Below are 15,000 nucleotides of genomic sequence, written 5' to 3' on the forward strand. Positions count from 1 at the left end.
TCCCTTACCACCTCTCTCTGTCGCGCCACATCAATATACCTTCTCTCTCTCTTTCTCTGTTTCTTAAACTCTTCTCTTTTCTTCTCTTTCTCATTCTCTTCTCTCTCTTGCATGACACATCACTTATGTCCCTTTCTCTCTTGTCTTGTTTGCTCTTTCTGTTCCTCTCTGTTTTATTCTCTTGCCCCCCCCTCTTCCATGTACAGCCCCCCACCTCTCTCATTCTCTGACTTTGCTGAGAGAAGCATCTGCTATTAGTGTTGATCTGGCTATTTCTATTTCTTTCCCATCGATGTTTCTCCATTTTCCCTCCACTGTCCCTCTCTCTCTGTCCCTCTTTCTCTCTTTCTCTCTTTCTCTGTCCCTCTCTCTCTCTCTCTCTCTCTCTCTCTCTGTCCCTCTTTCCTCCTCTGTCTCTCTCTCTCTCTCTCTCTCTCTCTCTCTCTCTCTGTTCCTCTCTCTCTGTCTCTCTCTCTGTCTGTCCTCCGTCTCTCTCTGTCCCTCTCTCTGTCCCTCTTTCTCTCTTTCTCTGTCCCTCTCTCTCTGTCTCTCTCTCTCTCTCTCTCTGTCCCTCTTTTTCTTTCCCTCTCTGTCCTTGTGCCATTTGCGTAGGCCATAAGCTGACCATTCAGTTTGACCCTATTGTGTCCCAGGCACCCTGCAGTTGGAGATAGAAAGCATCTGTTTTGAGCTAGACTGTTGTCTCCAGCATTCTTAATCTATTACCTGCAAATGTGTCTCACACTTATTACCTGAAGTTTATATCGAATTTATTTGTATGTTTTTTTTTGTGTGTGTTTGTTGTTTGAGTCAACACAAGCACAGCAATAATAGCTGAAAGAAAAGCGAGGAGAAGTCATTTCAGAGAGTTATTGATTTTCTTTGAGTTTAGTAATGGTGCGATGGCTGCCGTTGATAACTTGCTTTTCTGCTGAGGTTTAGTCTGTAATTCATGCTGCAGGTTAGAGAGAGAGAGAGAGAGAGAGATGTATAGAAGCGCGAGAGGGAGGAGGGTATATGTAAAGATCTTGATGAAGAGTGATGCAACTGTGTGAACAGTTGCCTTTAATTTGCATCTATATGTGTTCCTTTTGTACCCAAACGGACACATGTCAATTACATTGCAAGGGCCATTCCCCCCGGAGCAACTCGGGGTTAAGTGCCTTGCTCAAGGGGGCAATGGTGGAGGCTTTTTTCTTCTTCAGGCTACTGCATGCTAGCCCAGCTCCTTAGCCACTTTGCTACCCAGTGTCCACTGAATTATTCATGATTAAAAGATGGCCTTCCCACTTAATGCGAAGTCAGTAGTAAATGTTTTTTTTATTAAGACATGCCCCTAACGCTATTCTTGACAAATGTGTTATACTTTGTAATGGCTTGCAATATTAGATTAACTCATGAACTGCTATATTAATGATGAATCAGTAAATTAGGTATGAGGTCTGTAGTGAATGAGGAAGGACACTTAATATAAGATTGGATAAAAGGTGTAGTCTGCTCCACACTGTGGATGACCGGGCACTCTGTTACCTCTTGTGGGTGAACTGATGTTAGGTCCTTTTACTTGTGATGGAAGTGTAGACGTTGGTTGACTTCACCAAATGTTTCGAAGTAGACATTAGAAAGCAGTTGGTTTGGATCGTATTCGGTTCATTTGCTTTCAGTTTAGTCTTCGGTTGGAGTGCCCGCATGTGTTTGGTTTTTTTATGCAAAGTATGCAGGAATTCCAGGAAGGGTGCCTTTCTCCTCCTCTGAATGTTGTGTGTGTCTGTATGCGTCTGTCTGAATGTGTAAATGTTGTGTGTGTCTGTACGCGTCTGTCCTTTGCACGGCTATTTGTTTGCGTTGCTGGTTACTGTTGTAAGTACTTGGCGCGTTGGACTGAAGAACTGAAGAAGGACTCCTTACTGGAAAGCCTTTGGCTTGGCCTCAACTTGGCAGGGGAAGGTGACCAGGAGACTTACTGAGCAGAGTACATCAACCGACACGACACCACAAAAAAAGCCATAATAACCTCACACAAAAAAAATGAAACTCCCGTAAAAAGTGTCTGCCGTTCTTGGAACCGAGCTAGCGTGCGCCGGTTCTCGGGGGACCTGAAGACGGAACGTGTGTGCGCTCCTGAGTTATGTTCCTTTCTCCAGCAGCTCATCAGCCGTCTGCGTGCGCGTGGAGGCCGAGGGGTGTGGGCTGGATGGGATGGCGCTGGCGGGCGGGCGGGCGGGCGTGCGGGCGTGCGACGCATGGTGGTGGAAGACTAAGCCCTCCATTACGGTTCAATCTGCCCTGGCAATTCGACGGGGCCGTGTTTGTGAACCGGCAGCCATTAATCCCAGCCTGCCGCGCTGACACGTCTGAGTTATAATGACGCCAGTCTGAGAGGCGAAGGAGGGAGTCAAGGTGCGCCCGCGCCTCTTCATAAATCTCCGCACTCTCGCTCTCTCTCTCTCTTTGCACTCTTTCTGTGCACTCTATCACTCTCTTTCTCTCTCTCTCTGTCTTTCCCCTGAGTTGGCCACAGCAGATTAGACCATACTACAGTGCACTGCACTACCCCACACCATAAAACTATACTATACTACACTGCACTACCCACACCATAAAACTATACTATACTATACTATACTATACTACACTGCACTACCCACACCATAAAACTATACTATACTATACTATACTATACTATACTGCACTACCCACACCATAAAACTATACTATACCATATATTAGACTACACTCATATTGAGACTCCACCATGCTGTACTCAACCACACTACACTACTTTAGACTGCAGACTCGTCACTAAACTCAAACAGTGTGCTGTTTACATGTTTACACACTACACTACACTGCACTGCACTGCACTACACTACACTGCACTATACTATACTATACTACACTACACTGCAGACTCATCACTAAACTCAGTGTGCTGTTTCGTGCTCCACACTATTATAATAATAATAATAATAATAATAATAATAATAATAATAATATTAATAATAATAATAATAATAATAAGCTTTATTTGTATAGCACCTTTCATACACAGAATGCAGCTCAAAGTGCTTTACATTTAGAGCATGTAACACAATAATGGTCAGTCAGTCATTATCAATCACCTTCACTTTTCTTCATTGCTATGGCCGTTTATGATCCAATCAGCAACATATCAGAAATATAGAAAATAACAGGAATGACACTACACTCTACACCAGTGGTTCTCAACCTTTTTTCAGTGATGTACCCCCTGTGAAATATTTTTTCAGCCAAGTCAGGGCTCTACAGTGCGCCCATTTCACGCGCACATGCGAGTAAAAATTATTGCTTGCAAATGCAAAAAAATATTTAGGCGCACTGGTGTGAATGACTTCTAACCATGTCAATGTTTGTCTACAAAATACCCGCAACATCAAAACATTACTGGTGCAAACCATAGAATCACGTCGCCAATGCAGCATAAAAACTACACCCCCATCAGCGTTAGCAGTTTCGACGTTGTGATTTCGCTAGTAGTAAGCTCCTGTCAAATCCAAGAGCACACAGAACAAGTGGAAAGTTAGACTAGCCAGCCAAGATGCAAAGATTGAAGAAATTAGTTCTTCTATCCACCGAATTCATCGGATATCGGAGGAACAGGATGAGATTCTGAGAATGCAGTGAGAGAAGGAAAGGTAACCTAACATGCCTTTTAGCCCAGTTGATTATTGGCTGCAATATGCAAAATATAGCTGTAGCGAACAGGCACAAAAAGTAGTTTCCGTTATACTCTCATTTTATTCAAAGAACTCTGACAACTTCCAGGCTTCCACGCATGCTTGTTTGTTTACACCGAATACAAGCTGAAGTGCAAAACGAAAGTAGGCCTAACGTTTGCCTACTGCCCCCATCAATGCAGATATTTCAAATAAAAAGTAAAAGTATAAAAAATATATCTATCCTTGATTAGCCTATGTTGAGTTGTGGAAGAGAAAATGGACTGTTTTAGTAGTAGTATTAGGCAGTATGCAGTCAGAAAGGTCACCATGGGCATATTTGGATTAGCTACAGATGGATTCACAAATAAATAAATTAGCCTACATTTGGCAGGATACTTGATATACAGGCTAAATGCAAATATGGCAATGTATTATACTATTTTACATTAACAAAATGTAGGAAAATAGAACAGACTGAAAATAAAGTAGGCACTGATCTTTAAAATCCTATTTCCTGTAGCCTAAATGTTGTCAGTCATTCTTAATATTTGCAAATGGTGCACTGGCATGTTTAAGTGTTAGCTGCAGTTTAATGTTAGATTATGTTTAAGTTAAGTACAGAACTGACTGTGCGCCCAAATTTTTGTCTGTGCTCCTAAATTTTTTAACTTGGGTGTTAAGTGTTCCTGGAAATTTTTTTTAGTGTAGAGCCCTGAAAGTACCCCCTAACCAGCGCAAAGCATTTTTAGTTGAGAAAAAATACTTAAGACAGAGCACTGTGCCATCAGTGTCTAATTTATTAAACTTTGGAACTAATAAACACATACACATAGAACTTATATTTTCCTGAAATATTTATTAAATAATTGGTTTTTAAGTATTTTTGCATGGATTCTACTTTTTAAATATATGTATATTTTAACCCTTAGTACCCTAAGCTGTTTTTAGGGCATTTTCACTACCTTTATTCATAAGGATTTATTCTGGTCACACACACATTATATATTTTTTTTTCGGCAGAGTCTCTGATCTGCCATCATTTCATGTATTAGTACTAGCATTGATTTTATTTTGATTTTTAAAGAATTAAAATATAAAAAGGGTATTATAAAAAAATCTTATATTTTGACATGTATCTCACCACAGCAAGCTCATAGCTCTACATGCATTTCATGTGTGTGTAGACTGTCCTGAATCTGGCAATATCATTGCCACGGTGGAGGGATTCTCTGGGGCTGAGCAATTTACAGACATATGTGGTGTGCGCCTTACAGACATACTTGGTACCAGTGGATAGCCCTGTGTCTCCTCTTTCATCGGATATGCTTACCATATCTATGCGTTCACGGGTTCGCGATAATTCAAACGAGAGTAATGGGTGCGCAGGTGAACGCAGAGACTGTAAATATGATGCAATTTGATTTAATTTCATGATTTTTTTTTTTTCATACTTTAACGTACAGTCAAGTGCGTGGTCTCGTTGGAAAGCTCTGTCACACAATAAAGGCTTCCCGCTGCTATGAACAGTTGCAGAGCAATGTAAGAAAGGGTCTGTTATTTGACGCCCTTTGCGTCAATCGGCTTCTAAGGGTTCAAATCTCACGTACCCCTTGGATTGCCTTCACGTACCCCCATTTGAGAACCACTGCTCTACACTACACTACTTTGGACTGCAGACTCATCACTGCTGTAGTGCACATGTGTGCAGCGTGCTGTGTGCAGCACTTGAGTGTAGTGTGGTGAGTATAGAAAGTGAACTCTTTGAACTGTGCGTGACTCCGTGGCAGAGGGGACTGAGCCAAGGTGTGTCTGCTCCTGCTCGTAAATCAGCCCTGTTCTTCCCCCTTTTCCATTGGGAGACAGAGGAGAGAGACAGCTTTCCATGCACTGGAGAGAGAGAGGGAGCCAGAGAGAGCTTGAGAGAGAGAGAGAGAGAGAGAGAGAGAGTCTTTCTCTTGAGAGGCTGAGGGTGAGAGAGAGACAGAACATCAGTACAGCTGGGTGGAAGGGCTCTGCCCTGCAGCCATACATACTGGACACGCAGAGCTGTGGATGCCAGTTTTCTCTCTTTCTCCTCCTGTGCTTGTCTTTCTTCCTTTCTTTCTTCCTCTCGTCTTTCTCTTGCTCGCTGAGGTGCTTGTGAGGGTCTCGGAGATCTGCTTTACCAGGGTGAAAGAGATTTCTCTCCTCTTTCTTCCTTTCTTTCTGTGGTTCCTCACTCTTTCATTGAGACCCAAGATTGTGTCACCTGAAGGGGAGGAATGAGTATCTCTGTGCTGCTCCGTCCTGCCCTCTCTACCTCTCTTTTCTCATCCCTTCAACTTGTCCCCTGTGCTCTCTCTCTTTCTCCCTCTCCCTCTCTCCCCTACTCTCTCTCTTTCTCTCTCCCCTGCTCTTTCTCTCTCCATTTCCTCTGCTCTCTCTCTTTCTCTCTCCTTCTCCCCATTTCACTTCTGTTTTTTCCTGACATTAGCCAGCCCTCCTCCCTCCCTCCATCTCTCTTTCTCCCTCAGTTTCTCTCTCACTTTCCCTTCATCTCTGTCCTCTCTCTAGTTCTTTCTTTCCCTCTCTCTCTCCTTCTGTCTGTGTCCTTGTGTCTGCTAGTTGTCTGTCAGGTGTGTTCTTTAGCGTGGGGATTGTTTGTCCCTGATACGGACGAGAGAGAGAGAGAGAGAGAGAGAGAGAGAAGAGAGAGAGAGATAACGGCATGTTCACACACTCGCACCTGATAACCTCTCACCCCACTGGCCTACAGGGACATGACGTCGCTCAGCTCTCAGGCTGACAGAGAGAGAGACAGAGAGAGAAAGAGAGACGGAGAGAGAAACAGAGAGAGAAAGAGATATGGAAGGAGAAATAGACAGAGAGAAAGAGAGAGATGGAGAGAGAAACTGATAAAGAGCAAGAGTGAAGGAGTAGTAATGCTCAAAAGAGAGGGATAGAGGAACTGTGAGGAGGTCTGGAGGGGAAAAGATACCAGCGTCTCGAACAGATCGAACAGATGATTACGGCTGTTACTGGCACCATTTCTCACTGATAATGATAGGAAGTCACACTTCCCAATTCCAGGCCACATGCTTATTGAATGAATTAAGGAACTGTATTGCTACACACTCTCAAATGCCTCTCAGGGCTTTTCCGGGTCTAGGCTTCTCTCCGCCTATTGGTGACAACCCTTTAAAGCATGCATTTGTTTGAGGCCCATCCCATTCTCTCTGCTCTCTGGTTTCCCCTCATGCTGAATGACACGCTTCATTCTTGTTCCACGGTTGTGGTGCATTCCGTGTGGACTCTGAAATGGAGTCCTGCGGTGCTATTTGTGAATGGCAGACAGTGGGAGGTGGAGAGAGGGAAAGTGAGGAAGCATCATAAAAGCCGTAATGGGCTCCTCGCAGACGGTCTGGGCTCCGTTTCGGGCGCCTGTAAACGACAACTGGAGCCGTAGAGGCCAGCGCGAGCCCTCTCATTGTTTGTCTGCGGCCGCAATTAGGCGTCGTAACTCAATTGCATTCCAAACATGGTCTCTCTTGTCTTTTTTTTTAGATGAACACTGTCATTTGTTCTGTAATAAAAATGGTTACTGAGCCAAAGTGGAGGAAAAAAGTCTTAACTGCATCTATTTCATGTATTGCAGTCTGACCGTTATATTTTAGAGGAAAAAAAACACTCAGACACTTTTTATGTGATATTACTTATTTAGTTGTTTTCCATTTTTACAACAACAACAAGAAACCTATTGTGTGCCTGATACGCCTCTGTCCATGAGAGGACGGCGTGTTTCACCAGGTTATTGCACGAAGGTCCACACACCGGCCTGGCCTGGCCTATCAGCGGCCCCTGGTTTGCGGCCTCTGAAAGGGGCCGTCTGTAGCCTCAGTGCGTAGCCACCAGCTTCCCATTAGCCCCCTCCAGGCTGGCTTCCACCCACACAGGTGTCCCTGCCGTCCACAGTCCAGCTGCCATCTGTGTCCTTGATGAAATTACAGCCCTGAATTCAATTCTTTTCATTCTAGCGTGTTGTGTTTTATAGAAACATTCCCACGCGCCCTGGAAAACCTTGCATTTTAGAGACTAGCTGACTAGCTGCCCAGTAATGGAGGGCTCCTGGAAATGGATGCAAATGATCAAACACCCTGAAAATAACCTATGCTGTTGTGTCTCAGAACCTGCCGTGTTGAGTACTTGAATTTGCGGGAAAAGAACCTGGAAAGACTTTCGCCACAATCCGTGTATGAGTGTTGTGGGTGGCTCAAGGCCCCTTCAGAGCAATCCTAGATACTGCTCTCAAACTAATGGAATGGTGTGGGAGTGATATCTAATATGCTGACTCAACAGTTTTTAATTTTTTTTTTTGTTTTCATTTGACAATTTCTGCCCATGCATAGACATGGGCAGAAATTCCTCTTCAACAGGCGGACATCTTGAACAGAGCTCTGTTCTGTGGCAAAGAAAGAGAGATGTCGGGATGCCTGTACTGACCTCCCCCACTGACCGCTGTTGCAGTTGGGCTGATAACGCAGCTGTGACCAGTTCCAGTGTGCCTCCCCAGGCAGAGGGAGGGAGGGAGGGAGGGAGGCGAGGCTGCTCTGGAGTGCTGCATCGTAGGGGAGGCTTCATGAGCACACTCCCCAGCCACTTTGGTCCCTGCAGTGACATGCAGTCGTGACTCACTGACTGACGTGAGTGACCACGTCAAAGCACAGGAGCAAAACAATGGAGAAAATAAACAAAACAACAACATTATCAACAACAACAACAACAGCAGCAAGGCCATTTGTCATACAGCTGTCATTATTTTGATGACTAAGTAAGTCGTCAGTAAGTAATAGCAAACCTTAAAAGGATTATTTGTGTGAAATTCCAGGTGGTCATTTTATTTTCCTAGCAGTCAATCCCACACCAAAAGAGTCACTTTTCAAAAAAGTGACACAGGCTGTGTGATGGACATTCTGCTCCTGCTCAGTGCTTGCATTGGGACAACTTCATGACTCAACGAAGTCAACTGTGAGTTCCTGTTGGTACAGCAAAGTGTGAACAGCAACAAGCTCAGGTAGCACACTTCCTTCTGATAAACAGCAACAAGCTCAGGTAGCACACTTCCTTCTGATAAACATCCAAATCAGTACGGGATAGGGCCTGAGACGAGTGTCGACTAAATAAAAAAGTGTGAATCTAAAAGTGTGTGTGTGTGGGTGTTTGTGTGGGTGTGGGTGTTTGTGTGTGTGTGTGTGATCTGAACAGACCAGAACAGAACCCTGTTGGGGGGAATAGAGGATCTTAACTGTCCCTCTCCCTATCTAGGTTTTTCTACTGGGCCACATGAAGGCCAGGCCTCTCAGACAGATCTCTTTGTTGTGGCTTGTTGTAGCGCTTTCTAAAAGGTGAAGTGATGGGGAGAACTAGGAGGGCACAGAGGAACTACAGAAGCATGAGTCTTTTGTGTAGCCTGCCATGGAAGTGGCAACGGTTGGCTAGATCTCTCTTTGTGTGCTATGTGAGGTGCGGTGGGGTGTGTTGTGTTTGTGTGTGTGTGTGTGTGTGTGTGTGCGTGTGCTGTGCGGTGGGGTGTGATGTGTTGTGTTGTGTAAGCGCCGTTGGTTGGCTGCTCTGACCTTTTGCCTGTTGTGTGCCTTTTAACTGCCACTATCTGTGTCTATCTGTGGGCTCTTTGTGTTTGTGTCTGTGTGTGTGGTGGGTCTGTGTCTGTCTGTGTATGTGTGTGTGTGGCTTTGGCTTTGAATTGTCTTCTCATGTTGTTGTGTGACATCTACCTGTAAGTGCCATTGTTTGGGCTAATGCTCTGCGTCTGTATGTGTTTCCCCTTTAGGAGGGGGACTTCCTGGTTCGGACGCACCATGTTGAGTACTGTGACGGGGGGATCCTGGACCCTGATGACATTCTCACTGACCTGGTAGAGGATAGAGACAAGGTGAGTCCAAGTTGTCCATCCCTCTCTGGAGTGTTGGTAATTTCCATTTTTGTCCAATTGTCCAACAGTGTCCAATTTTTTTTTTTTGTTTTTTTTTTTTTTGGTAGTGAAGCACACTCTGTTCTGATTTGCCATCTGGTTGTGCATTTCTAGAAGCTTCCATATCCAGAGGCCTTTTACAAATCAAGTAGTGGACTCTTCTCTGTGTGACCATATGGTTGCAATACCACAGTGTTCCTGTGTTTTTCACAGAGAATGAAAGACGGCCACACAAACTTAGAAACCAGACACGGACACTCCCTCCCTCAGTCACTGCAGTACAGAGTGTGTGCCTGTAGAGTTCACGCAGACTACACGTCCTCGGTGGCCATCTGAAAACAGACCTATCCAACATATGGTTGTTCAGCAGCGTTTGACCCAACATCATACAAGATCTAGCTGACTCTGGGAGAGATGAAGTCCAGCACTGAGAATTCAACCAAAATCCCATCAGCTACAGCATGGCAGACTGTGGCCTACTACCAAACCTGCCACAAACACACATGCTATGCAATTTTCTATACTATACAATACTATACAATACTGTACTATACTGTACTGTACTATACTGTACTATACCATATTATACTAAATTTGTTCCACTCTACTCTACTCTGCTCTGCTATACTTCAGTGTACTATACTATATTTTACTTACATTATTCTATACTATACTACACTCTAGTAAAGTATACTTCCTTAAAGCGCACTGTAAAAGCACTCACTGGTGTGGATCCTCTAAATAAGCAGGGCTGAGCTGAGGTCCTCCTTTTCCACTGAGTGATGAGTGAGCGGCCCACTCCACCAAGCGCCCAGGCTCTGCATCAGCCCTCCGCTCCCTCTCCTCCCATTAACCAGGAAGTGCTGCTCACCCTCGGCCCCCTGGGTAATCTGCTGGTGTCCACTTAAGCGCTGGGATGCCTGGGGGGAGGTATGGACATGCTGGCCAGCAAGACCTAACTCAATAACACAGCGCCATCTCAGCCTCTAATTGAATCAGTGTAGACATCAGGCTTTACCCCCCCTCCATCCCCCCTTCCCCAGGCCCCTGCCACCCAATCATACGCAAAGAGCTTTTGATTTTTACAGACTAATTAATATCTCTGAAGGCTAGGGGTACCACACACACACACACACACACACACACACACACAGACCAGCCATCAGCCTGTCTGTATTAGTGGATTGCTTTCACATTGCCTCATAAGTAATACATGTAAGTGTGTGGGTGTGTGTGAGTGAGAGAGTGCACTTGTTTAGGCCGATGGTGCCACATCCCTGAGAGGGTGATCTAACCCACATACAGTATGAGAGAGTGTAAATCCAGTGTTTCTGATAAACACAGACAATATAACATAACCCACATAAGGGAGTGTAGAGCCAGTGTTCCTATTGGAAGTGCAGCACAGATGGCCAAGAGGTATTCCTGGACACACCATCATCTGGTGGGTGGTTTGTACACCATTGGTTCTTCAGAATAATCCGTCAGAAGTGCAGTGCTGTTTGGGATACATTGAGACACACACACACACACACACACAGAGACACACACACACACACACACACACACACACACAGAGAGAGAGAGAAACACACACACACACTCCCTCTGTCTCAGCCCTCCCCCACTCTCAAAAGACACACACACACACACACACATATATTGGATTTTTTTCTTGGAAAGACTGTGGTGACTCATGGCATGGAAGCACAGACATTTACCCAAAATCCCCCTGGCTGCTGGAGGATTTGGAATGCGCCTCGTTCCCGAGTTGGTGGTGGGGTTGCCGTGGTGACGGCGCTTCCAAATGTCACTGTGTGCCAGTGTGATTGTTTCCTGTTGATCCAGGAATCTCTCTCTCTTCTCACTGCTCTCTTTACAGTCTCTCTCTTTCTCTCTCTACTCTTCCTTGTATCCGCTTTAGCCATCTCTCATGCGGCTCCTCTTATCCCTCTCTTTTACTGTTGCTCTCTCCATCCCTCTCTCTCTTTCTCTCTCCCTCCTTCTTTCTCTTAAATGTCACTCTGTTTATCAGAGAGCCAAGCCTCCATGTGCAATAGCTTTAGAGCTCCTCCTCTCCTCCTTCCCTCCTCCCCCTCTCCTCTCCTTTTCTCTACAGTCTCTTCCCTTTTTCCAGTACACCAAAGCGCACGGGCACAAATCTCTTCATGCCATTTAGGCACGCTAGAGTGTTCAACGCCCTGTTGAGAGATCCTATTGGCTTGATTATGAAGCCTTGATATCCAGATGCGTTCCCTGAAAGACATGCAGTTGTGAGCTTATTAAACAAAAGCCAGAGATTCTGTGGGGAATGTTTACATGCGTGCATGTTTGCTGTTTCCCGGGCGACCACTCACTCTTAGTAGCAGCATTCCACACAGTAAGCGCATTCTGCTGTGACCCCTGTGTCATGCCCGCGCCGTGACATCTGGACACACACACAGTCTCCCCTGGTAAAAACAGGAATGTGGTGCCACCTCATGCTTGGTGAACAAATCTGCCCACACACACACGAGGGAGGGAGGGAGGAGAGAGAGAGAGAGAGAGAAAAAAAATAAGGGCTCACAGGGACACCTTCATACAGGACTGGGGAATCAGTCTGAGTGAATCAGTGCAGGGCTGTGTTCTCCATTAACATACCTCTGCACCACCGCACCAGGAACCCACATACCAAAGGCCAGCAGACCGTATACACATTTACACACTGCCCCAGTCCTCGGTGACACCCACTCCCCTGTCCACCTGTTCCCTATGGAGCGTTACAAAAGCACATCGGGTCTCCATTGAGGTCAGCACACACATCAAATGCATTTATCGCAGATCTTGGTGTTCGATCCCCAAGGCAAGAATAGCAGTCAGATTTCTAATCTGGTTTTAAAAGAACGAAATGGTCTTTCTCACTTAAGATTTCTGCTGTTAAATGGTCAATTCAGGTCAGTGCGGTCCAGTTCAGCTAAGGGAGGCCGCTAAAGGGACAGAATAGAGGAAGAGAGAGAGGGGGGAGAGAGGGAGAGGGAGAGAGGGGAGAAAGAGGGAGGAGGAGAGGGAGAGGAGAGAAGGGAGGAGAGGGAGAGGAGAGAGAGAGGGGCATCTTAGTGGGGCCCACTGTCCAGATAAGAACAGAGCTCCCAGTAAGGGCCCAAAAACAAGGAAGGAGCTGCAGTATTCATCACAGTCTGTGGCAAATAACACTGTGTGTGTTGTGGCAAAGAACACAGTTGTGTGTGTTGTGTCTAGGAATGTGTTGGAAAGTGTATGTGTGTGTGCATGGGTTCTAAAGGACTGACCTTTTGAGGACTTTGTCTCTGGTGTGTGTGTGTGTGTGTGTGTGTGTGCATGGGTTCTAAAGGACTGACCTTTTGAGGACTTTGTCTCTGGTGTGTGTGTGTGTGTGTGTGCATGGGTTCTAAAGGACTAACCTTTTGAGGACTTTGTCTCTGGTGTGAGTGTGTGCAAGTGGTCTGCCTCTGGTGTGTGTGTGTGTGTGTGTGTGTGTGTGTCTCTGGTGTGTGTGTGTGTGTGTCTCTGGTGTGTGTGTGTGTGTGTGTGTCTCTGGTGTGTGTGTGTGTGCCTCTGGTGTGTGTGTGTGTGTCTGGTGTGTGTGTGTGTGTGTGTGTGCGTGTGTGTGTCTCTGGTGTGTGTGTGTGTGTGTGTGTCTGGTGTGTGTGTGCAAGTGGTCTGCCTCGTGTGTGTGTGTCTGGTGTGTGTCTGGTGTGTGTCTGGTGTGTGTCTGGTGTGTGTCTGGTGTGTGTCTGGTGTGTGTCTGGTGTGTGTCTGGTGTGTGTTTGGTGTGTGTCTGGTGTGTGTCTCTGGTGTGTGTCTCTGGTGTGTGTGTGTGTCTCTGGTGTGTGTGTGTGTGTCTCTGGTGTGTGTGTGTGTGTGTGTGCAAGTGGTCTGCCTCTGCAGTGTCTGGCCCTGGGTAGGTGCTGGTCTGCCCTCTATCGCCCTCTTCAGGTGGGTTTGGAGAAAATGCTTTTGCTGCCTCAGCAGTCTGTCAAAATTCAACAACACTAGCCTGAGAGAGCTTGTGTACCCTGGCCACAACACACACACCACACACACACACACACACACTCCCATGCATGGTCATCATACAAATTCGAAGTTTCTCTGTTATGGATGGCGTTCCTTGGTCATTCCCCGTATTTGCAATATTTCATTTCTGCTGGTATTTAAGAAACAGCCCAAAAAACCGAGAGCTAAAGGTTAGCAGGTAATGGAGGCAGAGGGTGTGTGTGTGTGTGTGTGTGTGTGTGTGTGTGTGTGTGTGTGTGTGTGTGTGTGTGTGTGTGTGTGTGTTGTGTGTGTGTGTGTGTGTGTGTGTGTGTGTGTGTTGATGTTTGTGTGCGGAAGGTTAATTAAAACACACGCCAATTCATCACTGTACAAGCTGGCGGCCAGCAGCACTGGAATCAATCACGCACTCCCCACATCACCGTACTGCTAATGCCTGCAGAAGAAAACACACACACACACACGCACACACATAAACGTGCATGCTCGCTCACTTACTCTCTCTTTCTCTCTCTCTCTCTCTCTCTCACACACACACGCACACACATGCACACTCACTCAGTAAGTACTTTTTCTTTCTTTATCTCTTAATTTCCTCTTGAACTGCCATGGCCTCCTCATGTTCTGCTCTTAGTGTTTGTTTGTTTGTTTGGGAGGAAGTGCGGTAGCGGAGATGGAGCTCACTTCCTGTTGTTTCTGTCCGCCCTAACAGGATAATCAGGTTCAGTTATAATTCTGCCCAGTCCAACTCTACTCTATTCACATGACTGTTGAGTCGGACATAAACACCCACACTGCTGCCATTCAGACCAGCTGCTGGGCCACTGCAACACACTCTCTCTCTCTCTCTCTCTCTCTCTCTCTCTCTCTCTCTCTCTCTCTCTCTCTCTCTTTCTCTTTCTCTCTCCTTCTCTCTGTCTGTCTCTCCTCTCTCTCCTCTCTCTCTCTCTGTCTGTCTCTGTCTCTTTCTCTCTGTTTGTGTATTTGTTTGTGTGTTGGTGTCCGTACACATACAGTGATGGCCAAAAGTGTTGGCACCCATGCTAAAGTTGACTGAAAAGAGGAATATAAAATCGTCTTTTGGAAATTGATCTTAATGCCTTAAGTGAAAAATGAGGAAATATCTAACCTTTAAGGACACCAATTTTCTTAGTGAATGAATAATGTATCATAAATAAATAAATGTTCTTCCTTAAAATACAGGGCTCATAAGTATTCCCACCCCTAAGTTAAATTCCTATAGAGACAGGCAGATTTTTATTTTTAAAGGCCAGTTATTTCATGGATCCAGAATACTGTGCATCCTGATAAAGTTACCTT

General features: G+C 45.6%; 1 protein-coding gene across 1 annotated transcript in view; it reads left to right on the forward strand.

Annotated features, from left to right (window-relative positions):
• LOC125291592 (partitioning defective 3 homolog B-like) overlaps positions 1 to 15,000 on the forward strand; it is a 181,410-nt gene that overhangs the window by 17,038 nt on the left and 149,372 nt on the right. Inside the window, exon 2 of the mRNA XM_048238416.1 lies at positions 9,526 to 9,627. Within this exon, the coding sequence (XP_048094373.1) occupies positions 9,526 to 9,627 (102 nt within the window). The remainder of the gene's footprint in view (positions 1 to 9,525; positions 9,628 to 15,000) is intronic.

This window comes from Alosa alosa, chromosome 3 (genome assembly GCF_017589495.1).
Source record: "Alosa alosa isolate M-15738 ecotype Scorff River chromosome 3, AALO_Geno_1.1, whole genome shotgun sequence".
Taxonomy (NCBI): Eukaryota; Metazoa; Chordata; class Actinopteri; order Clupeiformes; family Clupeidae; genus Alosa; species Alosa alosa.